Source organism: Ailuropoda melanoleuca, chromosome 10 (assembly GCF_002007445.2).
Source record: "Ailuropoda melanoleuca isolate Jingjing chromosome 10, ASM200744v2, whole genome shotgun sequence".
Classification (NCBI taxonomy): Eukaryota; Metazoa; Chordata; class Mammalia; order Carnivora; family Ursidae; genus Ailuropoda; species Ailuropoda melanoleuca.
The window spans coordinates 17,188,337-17,206,973 of record NC_048227.1 but is presented as its reverse complement, the minus strand read 5'-3'; the positions used below and the strand labels follow the sequence as shown (position 1 = coordinate 17,206,973).

Below are 18,637 nucleotides of genomic sequence, written 5' to 3'. Positions count from 1 at the left end.
TGACAGAGAGAGAGACAGTCAGCGAGAGAGGGAACACAAGCAGGGGGAGTGGGAGAGGAAGAAGCAGGCTCCCAGCAGAGCAGGGAGCCCGATGTGAGGTTCAATCCCCGGACCCCGGGATCACGCCCTGGGCCAAAGGCAGATGCTTAATGACCGAGCCACCCAGGCGCCCCTATTTAACGCTATTTTAAAGTCAGATTAGAATACAATTTTAGTTCAGAGGTTCCACTTTTAATTCATGAACACTGAAAGTAAGCAATATTTGCTTTGCAAACCAAAAAATTAAGAGAAAAACCAAAGCATTTCAATTAATAAGCTAAAAATAGGACTTCAAAGATAATAGCACTGGGATGTAGCAGACTGATGTAAGGGACAGATCCCTCACCTGCTTTGGTAAAAATCACCAGTGGTATTTCTACTTAAGTATAAGGTACTTTGGTAGCATAAAACTAACAAGGAGATTACTCTGGAGGGAGAAGGGTCAGCCCAACTGAGTAATAAGAGAATCTAGGGAAGCAAGCAGAGTGGATCTTCTAAGCCAGATGCCTGAGTATCTATTGGGTTCAGCTTCTGTCAGCGCTCCCCCGTTTACAAATATTTTAGTTCTCCACATATACTCCCTCAGAAAAGAACGGATGCACAGGGCAGGTCTAAAAGAGACCACCAAGTTTAAAAGTTTAAAAAAAAAAAGTAAGAAATTCACAGCTACCAGGAGCTGATGTGATGTTCAAAGAATACAAGAGAAAATGGGCTACAGCCAAAGGTCTACTGGCCACCTGGAAACCCAGACTCCAGTCCAGCTCTGGACCAAAGGCAGAAATCAGCCACAACACTCGATATGGCCAATATGACTTAGAGAAGCCAAGTGGGACAAAGAAATGGGCCTCCCAAGTCCTAGAGACAGAAAAGGTCTCTACAGAGGTCAGTGCAGAGCAGTCAGACATCAGAGGGGAAAAGCCTTTAGGTTGGGATAGAGAAGAAAACATTTTTCGTTTTGAAGTTCAGGGGCTAAGTGAGGACTCAGAGGGAAAAGAAGATTACTCCAGGAACACAGTGCAACATGTCTCGGAGGAAGAGATCTGACCCTTGAATACACATCCTAGTTTACAGTATGCTTGCATGAATACTGTTCACGTAAATGAGTATGAAATTCAAAAGGAAGTTCAACAAAGTGCTGAGGTTCCCAGAAGACCCAAAGTAATTATATCTACGTCTCTGTGTTGTTTAAAGCCTTTATTCATCAAAACTTGCAGAATGGGGGGCGCCTGGGTGGCACAGCGGTTAAGCGTCTGCCTTCGGCTCAGGGCGTGATCCCGCCGTTATGGGATCGAGCCCCACATCAGGCTTCTCTGCTATGAGCCTGCTTCTTCCTCTCCCACCCCCCTGCTTGTGTTCCCTCTCTCGCTGGCTGTCTCTATCTCTGTCGAATAAATAAATAAAATCTTTAAAAAAAAAACCAAAAACTTGCAAAATGAGAGAAATAGTAGAGATAAGGAAAAAGAAGCAAGAAACCCCCAAAGGGACGCCAGTTAGAATGGCAAAGATAGACAAGGCAAGAAACAACAATTGTTGGAGAGGATGTGGAGAAAGGGGATCCCTCCTACATTGTTGGTGGGAATGCAAGTTGGTACAGCCACTCTGGAAAACAGTGTGGAGGTCCCTTAAAAAGTTAAAAATTGAACTACCCTATGACCCAGCCATTGCACTACTGGGTGTTTACCCCAAAGATACAGACGTAGTAAAGAGAAGGGCCATATGCACCCCAATGTTCATAGCTGCATTGTCCACAATAGCCAAATCATGGAAGGAGCCGAGATGCCCTTCAACAGATGACTGGATTAAGAAGCTGTGGTCCATATATACAATGGAATATTACTCAGCTATCAGAAAGAACGAATTCTCAACATTTGCTGCAACATGGACGGCACTGGAGGAGATAATGCTAAGTGAAATAAGTCAAGCAGAGAAAGACAATTATCATATGATTTCTCTCATCTATGGAACATAAGAACTAGGATGATCGGTAGGGGAAGAAAGGGATAAAGAAAAGGGGGGTAATCAGAAGGGGGAATGAAACATGAGAGACTATGGACTATGAGAAACAAACTGAAGACTTCAGAGGGGAGGGGGTGGGGGAATGGGATAGACTGGTGATGGGTAGTAAGGAGGGCACGTATTGCATGGTGCACTGGGTGTTATACGCAACTAATGAAGCATCGAACTTTACATCGGAATCCGGGGATGTACTGTATGGTGATCAACATAATATAATAAAAAAAATCATTAAAATTAAAAAAAAAAAGAAAGAAAATAAAGTACCTAGTGTATCTTGGTTTACAAAGGTTTTATTGAGAAAAATCTGATGAATTTTGAATATACTAAAAATAAGAAAAAAAAAAAAAAAAGAAACCCCCAAAGGGAATACCACTTAAAGGACCTACGGGCACAAGATAGGGTTTGGATGAGACTTCCACACGCCAAAACCATGTCATTTTGACACTTTCACGAGGTTTTTTTTTTTTTAAGTTCATAGTCACAGGCTTCTTTTATATAGGTTCAACATTGCTGAAATTAACAAAGCTGCGGGAGGGGTTTTCCACACTTGGTCAAAGGAAAGAACATCCATCACTCTGGATGATAGTGGGCCCATGGACCACAGCCCTTGCACAGTTAGATTTGCAGACGCCAACAACCAACAAAACGAGAGCAAAAAGAGCAAGAATTCCGGGGGATACAAGCAGGCTTGATCAGCCCAGGCAACAAACTCCTTCCTCCTTTTTGTCTTAAGTGACTCTTGACGACTCAACACTTACCTATCTCACGTTTTCTTTCATTGGTTGTACAATCATGGAAAAATTCTGTCATCAGACCTTCCAATGCCCTGAGGGAGGCTTCTTCAGATGCCTAACAAAGGAATTTGAAAGAAAAGAAAAAAATCGGTAATTGTGCCTCCAACTTTCCTCACTTCCCTCCAGGTCACATTCATAATTTACTTCCTCAAATATCTTGATTCAACATTCTTCAAATGCATGGGATTCAGAAAAAATGAAGGGAATTTCCCAGCTGGCTCAAAACCCAAATTTTGAGTATACTCTATAAATTCATGCTACTGTGCAATCGATTTTCAGTTATTTATGCTAAGGAAAAGGGAATAAATAACTCAAAATGCAATTTCAGGGGCGCCTGGGTGGCACAGCGGTTAAGCATCTGCCTTCGGCTCAGGGAGTGATCCCGACGTTATGGGATCGAGCCCCACATCAGGCTCCTCTGCTATGAGCCTGCTTCTTCCTCTCCCACTCCCCCTGCTTGTGTTCCTTCTCTCGCTCGCTGTCTCTATCTCTGTCAAATAAATAAATAAAAAAAAAATCTTTTAAAAAAAAATACAATTTCAGAAATATATTAAAAGCACATTTACAGCCCCTGGCCCTAACTGAACAGGCAGACTGAAGAGACTGGGTGAGAAGGTGAGGGTTCCCTATAGACTTCCTGTCCATTACACATTTGCCCCGAGTCTAAATAAGTAGCCATATTTGGATTCAGAACTGCAGTCAAAATGCTGCATGGATCCGTGGGCGTTCTGAAGGCACTTCATGAGTCACCTGTTTTGACAACTCTCAATCTCAAATGAGCAGCCGCCAGAGACTAAGGTTAAGGCAGCTAAGAGCCAAGTGGAGCAGGAACTCAAATGAGCACGTCCCAACCATGGACTCACAGCCAGCCAGGCTCTCAGCAGAGCCGCTCAGGTGGAGAATGAGAGGAGGGGCTCTCAACCCCAATGGCCATCCTCTCCCTCTTCCATGTGGAGCCCCAAACCCATTTTCTCTTCTCCCACTCACACAGGAGACGTCACCTGAAGCAATGAGTTGGAGTCCACACTCCTTCATGCACCCGTCTGCAGAAAAGTAAGCATTCCTAGACCATTTCGGAACGCTCACTGGCATCACCTACCCAGGGATAATCAAGAGCCAAGTGCAGTTCCGACTTCTTAATTATCTCTTAATTCCAGTCTCCCCATCCCCCCTTCTCCACATCCTCTCCATTGCCCCTACAGTGAGAGCAGACTATAAAAACTGCATTTTAAAACAAGTCCACACTCCAATGTACGTATCAAACTGTAATATTACTGGAGGCCTCCACTTGGTAACTGACTTCAAACACCGAGGAACCTGGCCCATCTCTGTGGATAAACAGGCACTTCTTAGGACTGATACTAATTATAGAGGCGGAGTCAGGCCTGCACCAGCCGATCGACATCAACTAGCATGGTGCAGAGCACACAGGGGCCGCATTCAAACAGTGCCACGCACGGCTGTCCCTCCCATGCTGCAGTCATATATGAACGGCTGGGCCATGACAACGCACAATGACATGCTGAGGGATGAATTACTATACAATAGTTTTAGCACTTGGGAGTTACCTGAATTTTATTTTTATGATCAAGATTAGCCCTCGAATCTTACTCTTTTTTCAAACCAATGTTATCGGTTCAACTGAAAAATATCCTTGGATTGCAAGTTAAGCAGTTTTATTAAAAACTACGTATTTGGGGGCGCCTGGCTGGCTCAGTCGGTAGAGTGCATGACTCTTGATCTCAGGGTGGTGAGTTCAAGCCCCATGTTGGGCATGGAGCCTACTTAAAAAAAAAAAAAAACTACACATTTTTTCAAATGGAGAAATAACTGAAACGTCAGGCTAAAAGAAGCCTGCAATCTTTTTCACCTATTTCAAGTTTTTGTGTTGATCAAAACACCCTCACCGTTCTCCCTTTCTAAGTAAATGCTGAAAATTCAAATTCCTAAAATGAATTGATATAAATAAAGAATGCTTTGGTCTGTTTCATAAACCAACTTGGGATACACATTTCATTTGAAGAAAGGATTTGCTGTTTTAAAAAAAGTTTCTGGAAAGATCTGAAAGAATCAAAGGAAAATCTCACAAGTAATTTACTGACAAAAAATAAAAATTAACATAAATTAAGAGATATCTGTTGAACATAAGTCAGCTATTTAGTTAAAATAAATCAGTGGTTCTTCTGGAGCCAAAATGGGTCCCTGAAAACTAAGGACACATTTTCAAGTCCCACCTGCTCCACAACTTTTTCTTGTAGTGAAACATTTCAGAGCAGATCCCAGAGAACACCTGAGCTCATCACATTCAGGCAATCAACCATCAAGGTCTATTTTGTACTGGTTCTTGAGGCAGAAATTTGTGAACAATTACCAGCCATGCATTAAATGCTACTGGGGCAAGTTCAGGACAATCTCTCCAAAGAATGCAATTCTAACTCCACTCCCAATCCCATGCACCCCTCCCCTGCTCCAACCCAAGAAGCATTCCAGCAGAAAAGCAGAAAGACAAAAGTATGCACAATAATCACATATTGGATGCTCTCCACCAAATGATGGTTACATGGAAAAGGAAACTCCAAAACCTAACTCAGTAGTATCACCAGGTGTTTCCCAACAAGAACAAATAGCGCGCTGTTCACATTTTCAATCACTTCTGTAACTGTAGTAAGTACTAATACCTACCTCACAATGACCCATGTAAAGCTGCTATGTAAACTCTAAAGAATTATCTAATTCATAGTTATGGCTGCTATCATTTGTATTTGGTCTTAAATACCAAATGAAAACAATCCAAAACAAAAAAAAAGAGAAGTGGACAGGCCTACTTTGAAACTGGAGATTCATGTCCTCAGGCTTTACAAGCTTTGTCCAAACATATCTAGTGAGGCTTTTCCAACTGGATTTCAAAAATGAAACTCTGTTTTACGGGAGACAAAAAGGAGGCTGAGGCCTTGCCGAAGTCATACAATTAGAACAAAGATGTAAAAACACAAAAGATAATTCAAGACCTCATATGGTCAAAGGATATCAGAGAATTCACCCGAACTGGCAAGAAGGCTACTGGAACCTTTGCCAGATGTTTCAAGCAGGTGGTGAAGCCAAAATCCAGATTGCTGAGGGTTTAGGAATTAAAGGCAAGTAAGGGAGTGGTAATATTCCGTGAAGACTACACTTTCCAGTAATAAAGGGACAAAGAACATAAAACAAAAACCAAGTGCCATGATGTGGTAGGAAGAGAAGGCTCCAATTCCCAAAGACCATTCAAGCACTGCACTGCTTTTGAAGCACATTCAGGATTCAAGTACACCCGACGGCCAGCTTGTGCTTGGGATTTAAGATCCAGATCTTGAAGAATGAAGGCAAGAGAAGATTAAATTAAAACCAAGTAAGACACATTCACATGAAAATATTCCAGTTGGATTGCAGATATAAAATGTGACAGATAAAATAATAAAGCTTCTAAAAGATAATATAGAACATCTTCATGACCTTGGGGTACAGAAAAAATTTCTTAAATAAGACACATAAAACCACTAAACATAAAGGAAAAGACTGATAAATCAGAACACTCATCAAATGGCACAATGAAGAGAGTTCAAAAGCAAGCCACAAAATGGGGAAAGATATTTCCAACATAGGTTAACTAACAAGAGGACTTAGAGGAAAAACAAATGACTCAATTTTTTTGACGGCAAACAGTTCACTGTAAGAAGGTATTCAAAAAGCCTATACAGAAAATAAGTGGTCAATCTCATCAGTGGTCAGAAAAATGCAAATTAAAAACAAGATGGCACTACACATCCACCAAAATGGCTACAATTAAAAAGGCAATAACAAGTGTTGCTAAGGATATTGAGGAACTGGAACACGCACACAGTGCTGCTGGTGGGAGCATGCACTGGTATAACCACTTTAGAAAACCATCTGGCTGAACGGGAGAAGACATATGCAAATGACATATCCGATAAAGCATTAGTATCCACAATATATAAAGAATATACAACACCGAAAAAGCAAACAATCCAATCTAAAAATGGACAGAAGACATGAACAGTCACTTCCCCAAAGAAGACACACAGATGGCCAACAGACATATGAGAAGATGCTCAGCATCACTCATCATCAGGGAAATGCAAATCAAAACTACAACGAGATATCACCTCACGCCTGTAAAATGGCTAAAACCAACAGCACAAGAACAAAATGTGTTGGCAAGGATGTAGAGAAAAAGGAACCCCCGTGCACTGTTGGTGGGAATACAAACTGGTGCAGCCACTTTGGAAAACAGTATGGAGGTTCCTCAAAAAGTTATAAATAAATAAATAAATAAATAAATAAATAAATAAATAAGTAAGTAAGTAAGTAAGTAAAGTTAAAAACAGACCTACCCTATGTCCAATAAGTAAGTAAGTAAGTAAGTAAGTAAATAAAGTTAAAAACAGACCTACCCTATGTCCAATAATCACGCTACTGGGTATTTACCCAAAATATATAAAAACACTGATTCAAAGGGATACATGCACCCCTATGTTTATAGCAGCATTATTTACAATAGCCAAATTATGGAAGCAGCCCAAGTATCCAACGACAGATGAATGAATAAAGAAGTTGTAGTATACACACACACGCGCACGCGCGCACACACAATGGAATATTACTGAGCCATAAAAAAGAATGAAATCTTGCCATCTGCAACAACATGGATAGAGCTAGAGAATATTATGCTAAGTGAAGTCAGTCAGTCAGAGGGCGACAAATACCGTATGATTTCTCTCATATGTGGAATTAAGACAAACAAAAATGAGCAAGGGGAAAAAAAGAGAGACAAACCAAAAAACAGAATCTTAATTACAGAGAACAATCTGATGGCTACCAGAGGGGAGGTGGATGAGGGGATGGGTAAAACAGGCGATGGGGATTAAGGAGTGCACCTGTCATCATGTCATCATGGCACAGGGTGATGTATGGAAGTGCTGAATCACTATATTGTACACCTGAAACGAATGTGACTCTGTATGTTAGGTACACTGGAATTTGAAACAAAATAATTTTAAAAAAGAAAACCAGTGGCAGCTGAACACATGCATACCTCATGATCCTGCAATTCTACTCCTTGAGAACTCCAACAGAAATCTGTGCACACCAAAAAAAAGTACATAAAGGTCCACAGCATCATTATTCATAATATCCAAAAAAGTCAAAAGAACCCAAATGACCATCACCAGTGGAATGGATAAATAGCAGTTTATTCAGCAGGAGAATGTTATAAGACAACAAGAATGAATAAATGTTGTTACCTGCAACAACATGGATGAATCTCACGAACACAATGCTGAGTAAAAGAAGCCAGAACACATCCTTCCTGATTCACTGCATGGTGATTTTAAAAACAAGCACAATGAACCTATGGTGTGTTATAATCACAATAGTGGTTACCTTTGGGGAAGAGGGATTCTGAGATACTAGTAATATTCTATTTTCTTGATCTGAGTGTTAGGCACACAAGGATGATCTTTACATTACGATTTGAGCACTGTTCTGTAAATATACATACACCATTTAAAAAACTAATATACTTATTTTTAGCATTCAGGTTGGTATTTTCAGATACTAAATTTAGAAGTTCTGTTTTTTCCTGTATTAACACAACTACTGAGAGTAATTGGGGTCCTGCAAGTCACATCTGAGTGGGAGACTCCTGGACTGCTGGGAGCCATCACCTATTTGTTTCCAGAGCTGGGAGGGTGACAACATAAAGGATTACAATCCCAAAAGCCTATGTATGCTTCCCCAAGAGTTCCTTGGCTTACCACAGCAGCAAATTAAAACCCTGGGGCAGGAATCAAAAATAACCTGCGTCAGAAGATACTCTCAGAGAGCCATGTGTGTATCTAAAATAAACCAAAGTTTTCTGTTCCAGAAAGAGTTAAAATCTGTAAAGTGGAGGACCTTTCAGCTGGGCCTGCTCTGACTTTATCTGCTCCTTTTATTGCACTGCTCACGGTTCAGCAGTTCAGAGACCTATCTACTACTGGCTCACTTATTAAGGAACAATGAAGTCAACCAACACCCATAATCACCTAATAAACGGCAAGAAAAACCTGAAAGGGAAACTATCGTGTAATCTGAAATCTTCTTTGACTCTTCCTTGTAACTTCTAAGCCCACAACTAAGGTCATCAGGCTGGCTGGTTCCTGCTTTACACTGTCTTGTAGATTTGTACCTTTTCCCTCACCACTACTTCTACCAGGCCCTTAATGCCCTTCTGCCAAGACTACTGTAATTTCTCTTAACCTGGTCGTCTTGATGTCAGCTTCCCCAATTCCAATCCAATATGTGCCTCACCACCAGATAAATTCTTCTAAATATTGATTCTCTTCCCCAATTATTCTAAATCTAGCTTTAAAGAGCCTTTGAATCTAGACTGAGAAACTCAGCCATTCATTCGACAAACAAATAAGCTTAATACTCACTAAGTAACTGACAGCATTAAGCCCCAGAGATATAAAGATGAGTAAGACCATCCCCGACTTGAGGGAACTGGAGGTAGCCTGAGGGAGAGACGGGAAGAGCCTAAAACAAAAAAGGGGAATATGATGGTTTACATCGTTTAGTAGTGACAGATGTAAAAATGGCTTCAGGAGCCCAGAGGGAACTAACTCTGTCTGAGGGACAGGACAGCTTCGCAGAGGAGATAACGTTATCTTGGGTTTTGAAGAATGCAGAGAAGTTTACTAGGATGAAGGGAGAAGGAAAGCATGCCTGATTCACCATCGCTCACCACAAGAAACCATCACTCTAGTCTGAACACCCATGGTCTCCTAAGCAAATGTCTATTCCCATCCTGCATTTGCTCCTGGTTCTGCAATTCTTAGTTCGACCTTCATGAAATTTTTCACAAAACGAAAAGTTTACAGCATGGCTCCCTTATTTGTATCTCGAGTCTCTGTCATTTAATCAGTACCAGTTTTGCCTGTGGCCCTGTTCTCCGGTCAGTTCAGCATAGCATGATGAAATAGCACAGACTCTGGGCTTGCGGTCCTTGAGTTTGACTTCAAATGCACCTCAACCTCGGCCTAGTTATTTAATGTCACTTTTTTCCTTTTGTGCCCAACTGGATAAGAGAACCCAACACATGGGACCGTTCTAAGGATTAAATAATCTGTGTAAAGCACACAGTGAACACAATGCCAGGAATAAAGTAAGGGCCAAAAGCCCCATCTGTAAGTGTTAACACTTCATCGGTACTGGGCCTCTCTCCTTAACCAGAACATAAAGAGCCTGGAAAGAGACTCTGCCTAACACATCTGTACTTTCTACCACATCCAGCGTGGACTGCTGCTCAGATATTTTAGTCTGAATTCAGGAGAGAAAAAGGAACAAGACAGTATCACTTTTAGTTTCTCAGGAATACTGGTAATCCCTCCAGATTTAAGATACACGTGACTATTTAAATTTCCCCCTTTAGGGCCCCTGACCACAATGACCTTTGCTCACAAGCACTCAATGAACATTTAAAAAAAAAAACAAAACAAAACAAAAAAACCAGGAGTCTGCTAACAATTTACCTTAAAAAACACTGAGACTGAAGGTGGATAAATGGTGCATTGTCCGTTAAGGCACCTACATGACAGGTTTCTCAAATCCTGACTAAAATTTGTTATGTTTTATCTAATTGCCTCTAAACACCCCCTCTAAAGCATAACCTTTTGGGCGCCTGGGTGGCTCAGTCATTAAGCATCTGACTCTTGATTTCAACTCAGGTCTTGATCTCAGGGTCCTGAGTTCAAGCCCCACGCTGGGCTCTCTATGCTGGGCATGAAGCCTACTTTAAAAAAACAAAAAATTATAAAGAAATAAAATAAAGCATACCTTTTTACAAAATCAATGCTGGGAAAAAAATGACTCTTTTTCAAAGAAGCTTTTATCAAGTTCTTAGGCACCTTTTCCAGGAGCCACATTTCACGTATCCTACAAAGAGGTAAACCCTACGAGCCTCCTATACTTAGGTTCATGGCCTCCTTGACACCAAACCTAAAAAAAAGAGGACTAGCATCCCGGAGTCTCATTCAAACATTCCTGCGGCACATCCAGAACAATGTTCTTACTGCACCTGCCTATATATCAAGAAGGGATCCAAGAAAAGTGATTCTGTACTAGCTGCTGACCAAGGCTGAAAGCATGCAAAGCGCACCTGACGTGTTACAACAGATGCCTTTAGCAAAGACATTCAATCTCATACAAACTTCCTGGGAAGCTAACAGGATTATCGTGGGTGTTCAAACTCTCAAAAGAACACTTTTCTCCCCTACTCTCTTCATGACAAAGAAAACAGATGAGCAAAGAAGTCCCTCTGGCCCTCAGGCCCAAGTACAAGCATGAGATGAAATACAAAGCTTAAAGGAAGGCTTGATGGGAATCAACGTGACATCTATCTGGCCCCTCTAATGTCACTGGGCTCAAAACGCTAGAAAGCAGGAGAGCCTGTAAAGGAAGCCCCAGTCTGGAGGGCAACGTTCACAGGTCTTCCCCCACTTTCCTGTCTCTGCTCTGTGTGTCTCAAACGGCAGATACTAAAGTTTGGAAAAAAAAAAAAAAAAGAAAGAAAGAAAGAACGAACGAACCGCACATCATGATTAAGTAGAAATCTCACTTCACTTCTCTAAAAACAAACTGTGTCGAAACCAGTCGGACCTTGGAAGTCCAGCACTCAGAAGGGTAGGCCCTGAAACCCAGCATGCCGAGTGCCTTGCTCACATGCACGTAGCTAGCGAGCGGCAGGCCAAGCCTCCCGACTCCGTCACATCCACGCCCGTGTCCAGGTGTCCCCTAGCAAGTCTGTGAGAGAGAACAGAGGCAAGGCTAAGCGGAGGGGTCGTCTAGGGCTCCAGATGTACAGCGAAGTAATTAACTCCAAAAATTATGAACAGAAGTTACAGGAAAAAAATGTTTTCTACCTCAGGAAAGGAACAGAGACACGCCATGTTCCGGGCAAGCAAGGCCAGGGCAGATGCACTTACCATGACTCCATGAACGCGTGTCTGGAACTAACTACTGAAGTTATGCATTTGCCTCAGAAGGGCCGCTCGTTGTCTTGCCTACAGCTTAACCCTGAAAGTATGTGCCCTTTGGGAGTAACCATGGATCTAACTTTCTACAGTATCATCACGTAGATACTGATGCATGATGATCAGATTAGTATCTGATTAAAACATGTACTTCAGCCACATCTAGATATAATTCTAATCATTAAAAGGCACTTTTCTGCTTTAGTCTAAAACTACCATCAAGCTGGGGCGCCTGGGTGGCACAGCGGTTAAGCGTCTGCCTTCGGCTCAGGGCGTGATCCTGGCGTTATGGGATCGAGCCCCACATCAGGCTCCTCTGCTATGAGCCTGCTTCTTCCTCTCCCACTCCCCCTGCTTGTGTTCCCTCTCTCGCTGGCTGTCTCTATCTCTGTCAAATAAATAAATAAAATCTTTAAAAAAAAAAAAAAACTACCATCAAGCTGACCAACGGCAAAAAATACCTCCCAGGATTTCCTGAGTGTGCACAGTATTTCTTGGGTTTGGGTCAGATTCTCTGTCTCTCCATGAACAAAAGGGGTCTCTGTTTACTGCTGAGGACTGGGAGGTAGAGCAGGATAACTGCCAGGCATCTGGGCCAGAAAGTCCAACTGGCCCCCCTGTGGGGGTGATAAAGTCGAGGCAGCATTTTCTGTACCCCCCGGGGACCAATTAGAGGAAACATCTTGTACACAGAGGACAGCATGTTTTATGCTGGGAAAACCTATCCTTGTACTATACGGGACAATACATAAAAACAAGAACTAATGAGCTCCTGGTGGACAGGAGCACTGGTTTCGAAAATTTAAAACAAATCTCAAGAAGATTAAAGAGTCATGAGAAGTAAATGCTACACTTGATTCTAAGGCTAGATCCTGTGCTGAAGGGGAAAAAAATGCTATAAAGGACAGAACTGGGCCAAAGGACAAAACTGGATACAGACGGTAGATGAGATAGAAGTCCTGAATCAATGCTACAGTAACCGAGGTTGATAACTGCACTGTGGCTTTGTAAGAGAACATCCCTGTGAGAAAACACACCACATAGGGTCATTGGGCCAGGACGTAGGCGACTTCCTCTCCAATAGTTCAGAAAAAACCCTATGTGTGCATACATTCATATACGTATGTGCATATGTATACATAGAAAAGGTATAAATAGTAAGGCAAACAGGGCAAAATGTTAACAATAGTGGAGTCTGGGTAAAGGGTATGAGAGTGCTCTCGGTACTACTCATTCCTTGCAATCTGTCTGTCAGCTTGGAATTATTTCCAAATAAAAAGTTTTTTAAAACTTCTGGTAGATTGGTGCCCTCCCACTTTGCTCCTCACTGCTCCAAGCTAGCTGGGCAGAGGAAAGAGAAAGTGAGACAAAGATACAACAGGCCAGAGGAGACTGACAGGTCTCTCAGATGCCAGGTTTACTATCACACGCGGTTTCTGAAAGAGGATGGTACAGAGCCTAGGCATTAAAAATTTTGCATCTGCTGGTTGAGCAACAAGCATATCCCACTAGGAGCTAAAATACATATATAAGTTACATGCTTATTTATTTATATTACAGTGGAAGGCTTTAATTACACAGCCAAAAAAGCAAATGGTAAGAATAGTTATTCTGCGAGAAACTATCTAAGTGAGTAATAGAGCCCAAAATAGTCTCTCTCTCCACAATTCCATCTGCTGCGTTTTCCCAGGTACTTCTCCCAGGAGGATGAATATTTATATCTGCATGCCTAGTCAATTAAACACAAGAGATACTGAGCACAAGGCATGCTATCAAGAAATCCTAAAACAGAAACACAGGATCTTAGGAGAGAAATACAAACCCCAGAGAACAGCAAGTCCAACCTCACTTGCAGAGAAGGAAGACGAAGCTCAGCGTATCCTGACCAACATCAACCAGCTACTGGTGAAGCGAAGGCCCTGAGCAGGACCACCAGAGCCTTTTCCCGGCAAGCTCCTCTATCCCTTAAAGAAGGACACAAGAGTTCCAGGGCTATGAGGATGATGAGTGAGCTGACGTTACCTTGCAGGGCATGAAATCAGGGAATGAGTGAGTGTGAAGCTGACAGAGCACTGTAAACACCTGCTGCAAATCTAAAATCCCAACCAACACGACCGCTCATACATACAGGGTTTCAAGTCAGCTGCTCTTACTACCTGCAACTGTTCAAGACCAAGTTTGTAAAACCCATGCCACCTTCATCCTGAATTACTCCCAGACAGCACTGGCATTTTAAATACCAGTTAAAATAACATTTATTTCATTTTGGCAAAAAACTCCAGGCCGTGTTACAGACTGTTGGGGATGGAAAGGAGCATAAGCACTTCCTTTCTCCCTTCCAGGTTCTATCCAGTTGCTACACAGTCTTAAGCAATCAAGTGCAGATCAAAGTCCAACCTCCTTTTCATGCCTGGCAAAGCCGCAGTGCCTCTTCCTTCCCATCCTGAACTGACCAGCCAGGCCCAGCAACAATAGGAAGGCAGGACAGGCGGGACACAAGCTTCTCTTGAAGGTAAGCAGGTGAGAGTAAGCAGGTGAGAGAAGTCCAAGGACAGAGCTAGGCAGTGTTCTGACACAGTGACCTCGCACCTGGGAGGTAAGGGCCAATGGCGTTGGGCTCTTCCCAATGCACCCTTCATAAATAAATCAGGAGCTACACCCTTCCTGTGGGAAGGAAAGAATGAGAAGGGGAAGACAGAGCGCAGAAAATGTGCTCCAATACTGCTCCCACCTGGGGTAGAGATGACAAGCCCCTGAACGCGCAGCCAGGAAGGAGGACACAGGCGCAACCCGGTGAATGTACATACTTCGATGTTACTGAACTGTACGTCTGAAAATGGTAAATTTTATGTTTATTTTAACACACACACACACACACACAAACCCCTGACTGGGGGGGGGGAATATGTTAAGGCACCATTTCTAATACATTAAAGTAAGTATAAAGGATGCTTAAGTAAATAGTAAACAAAATAAACCTACAAGGGTGATCTATAAATCCTATAAAGAACAAAAATAGGAGAGGATGTAGGTAGCAAAAAAGAAAAAAAAACCGACAAAAGTAAAATCTAAGTTGGTAATAACTTTTCCTACCCACCCCCAGAAAGATATTATGGAACAATGAAGCCATTTTTTCAACCTATTAAATTTACAACAATTTTCTTAAGGCTACCCAATGCTGAGGGGTGTATTATCTACACCTGGTGGGAAGAATAAACTGGTATAAACTTTCTGGAAAACAAATTGATGATGTACCATAAAAATATTCATACTAAATCTAAAACTATTTTAAAATAAAAGGTTTATTAAAAAATCTTCATACCCTTGGGTCCTTCTGGGAATCTAGCCTAAGGCAATTTTCTGAAATACAGAAAAAGCTCTTTGCAAAAACATTAATCACATTATTATTTACAATGGCAAAAAAAATGGAACAATCTAACCGCCCAAGAATCCATGCAATGCAATATTACACAGCCATTGTAAATATTTACGAAGTATTTGATGATCTGGAAAACCACTTATACTATAATGTTACAAGGAAAAAGCAGAAGGAAAAAGGTATTTACAGTGTGATCTCAGCCATATTTAAAAAGTAAACAGGAAAAAAGACTAGAAGGAAACAAAATCCAAGAAGTTGAATCAGAGGACGGTGAGCTCTTGTCTGTTTTGTCCTTACAACAGTAGTCTACAGAGTTCAAAATACTGTTTCCCATGAGGGAAAAAAATAACTCGGCCAAATCAAGAGGTGGCAGAGGGGACCGACAGCACCAGCCCAACTTCAATCACCAAAAGGTACGAGAATGAAGCAGCCACAGAAACTGAGCTAACTCACTGGCCACAAATCTTGAAAGGCTTCACTACTTTTTTTGTCGCTTTTTAAAAAACTAAATCCCCACGGGAGAAGAGGGTGCAGGAACCCCCTGTGCCGTGCGTGCAACTCCTCTGCAGGTCTACAGGGACTTCAAAATAAGATGTTTAAGTTAAATAAATAAATCCTCGAAAGATCTCTTGCTTTGTCTTTCTCTCCAAAAAGAATGTGGAATGTAGATGAATAATTTCCTGGGCTGGATAAAAGCACAGGGCTCCTTTTGTCATGAATTAAATAAAAGCCTTTTCTGGAGTGGATGCCTTCAAAGAAATCACCGGGCTGCCTAGCAGCGCGCTCTTCGGCATTCCCAAGCGTTCGTCTTCAAGAACTGACCACTCTTCCATGTGTATCCATGGCCCTTCTGCCCAAAAATGGCCCTTCTGCTTCTCCACCTCAAGCCCCAAATCCTTTTCCTTGTGACTTCCTATTTCTGCTCTGAAACCCAACCCAGGTGTCACCTCCTTTGGGAAGCCTTCCCTGATACAGCTCTCCAATTTGGCCAGGCTTATTATTATTTTTTTTAAGTACAGGTGTACCTCTTACAAGGCTCTATTTTTGCACTTATCCCCCAGCACGGCAATCATTTGCTGACATGCCCATCTCCACTTCCAGAAGTTATAAACTTCTAGAACTTCTGTTCACCCTTTCCATCCTCACATTCAATAACTGTAAACCAGATCTGCTCCCAGTTACTTTGCAACTCTATTGCAAGCAAGCCCTCAAATTCACCAACAACGCTTCCTCTACCTCCTAACTTTCCATTTTGGTAAAGAATTACAAATCACACATGTAGGGGCGCCTGAATGGCTCAGTCTTGGTTAAGCGTCTGCCTTCAGCTAAGGTTGTGATCTCAGGTCCCGGGACCCAGCCGCACAGTGGGCTGCCTGCTCAGTGGGAAGTCTGCTTCTCCCTCTCCCATCTCCCTCTCCCCCACCCCAGCTCCTGCTCTCTCTCTCTCTCTCAAATAAATAAGACCTTAAAAAAAAACAACAAATCACACACATATCTGTGCATAGACTTCATACCACAAGTTAAAAGTCTATCCCTTTTTTTTTTTAAAGATTTTATTTATTCATTTGAGAGAGAGAGAAAGTGCGCACATGAGCAGGGAGAGACAGAGGGAGAGGGAGAAAAAATCTGAAGCAGACTCCACACTAAGGGCAGAGCCCAATGCAGGGCTCGATCCCACAACCGCAAGATCATGACCTGAGCTGAAACCAAGAGTCCAACGCTCAAATGAGTGAGCCACCTAGGCGCCCCACAAGTTAAAAGAGTTTTTTCAACTTTCCCTCCCTCATCAGCAATATCTGCAGTAGCCCAGCACTCCTCCAGTATTAGGAACTGCTTTCTTTTCTTTCTACACATAGGACATAGTGAATCCAAGACACCAAACTTAACATTCTACTCTTGAATTTATCCATGACTTCTATTTCCTAAGAACTTTAACTTCCTCATCTTTTCATTCATATCACCAGTTCCATTAGTTGAACTTCTTTGGGAGATCATCTTCCATAAAGTAATGAAGACTTTTATACCTCCCAAGTCACAACCCGGAATGGTAAAGAACCCCTAGATTGCACTGAGCTAGGAGGTCGCTGGACCCACTCACTAGCCAAGTGACTTGTTCTAGACACTACAAGACATACCTTTTTAAAATAACAAATGATTTATCAAAGGCTTTGAAGGTCACTGGCATTCATCAAAACCACAAGTCTTAAATGTCAAGAAGTATGTGCCGATAAAAGTGGTCCACTCAAAGCCTTTTCACTTTCGATCTGTTCATTGTCAAGGTATAAAGGGGTATTCTTTTTCTCAAAATGTTTTCTGATATTTCTCTGAGGTCTTTAAAAGCCTTCAAGCATCTTCTTTTCATAAGAACTCTCCTTTACGATTATACCAGGATGGGATTTTTCAGCACTTCTCAGCCAAGTAGGTCTGTCCACAAAGGTCTGGAAACATGGACTAGTCATGGTAAAAGGAGATGAAGGCCACCTGGTGTTCCTCAAAGATAACATATGTGCCTGGGTCTTTAATTTGCTTGTGAAGATTGGGGAGGGCAGGAAGGGAGGATGGAAGTGAGGTAGAAAGAATATATATTTATTTTTAAACAATAAATGTTTAAGGTACAACCCAAGAGTTTCAAGAAATGTCAGATTTACAGAGAGATGTTCTGACCTATAGCCCAAGGACAGGTGCCTTCCTTTAACTAGGTGTAGGCACTCCCTGCCATTAGGGGGGTCTCAGGAGAAAATAAAATCAGAGACACACTACGCATGACTGGTAAACTCCCTTATGAAATTACTTCATATATCCTTTAGCATTCTAAATTAACATCCTGGTTCACAAACCCAGTTAACAGACGATTACCAGAAAAATCACTTCACCAAGGTGAGCTCCGAAGCTTTGTAGCAATGGAACTGCTTTCCTACAATTAAACCTGTTTTTACGTGATGTTATGACAAACATAAAGGCAAGTGGGGAAGAATATAAGTCTTAACCACATGGATCATCAGACAAAAGTTTAGAAAATAATCAGGTTACACAGTCCCATCACTAAGACAATCACATTAGTCAAGTCCACAATATTAGTATACATGAAATGTTAGTGTTCTTATTCTGAATAAAATCAGCACCATAAGATTCATCAACCAAATATGCAAGCCATTCCTAACATAACTTTATCGATTCTAAAATTCAGCCAAATCACATTTTTAAAAAAAATACTGTTGGCTGACCCAATAGAAAAACGTACAAAGATCAGAAGACCAGGAATCGTCAGCAGACATGGGGAAAAAAACATTATGGCAATAAAATATCAAAAGATGATCCACTTGGGGCGCCTGGGTGGCACA

The 18,637-nt window shown here is 41.8% G+C and overlaps 1 protein-coding gene across 1 annotated transcript in view; it reads right to left on the bottom strand.

The window, feature by feature from the left end:
- XPO6 (exportin 6) overlaps window positions 1–18,637 on the bottom strand; it is a 99,123-nt gene that overhangs the window by 67,173 nt on the left and 13,313 nt on the right. Inside the window, exon 2 of the mRNA XM_034669559.1 lies at window positions 2,814–2,904. Within this exon, the coding sequence (XP_034525450.1) occupies window positions 2,814–2,904 (91 nt within the window). The remainder of the gene's footprint in view (window positions 1–2,813; window positions 2,905–18,637) is intronic.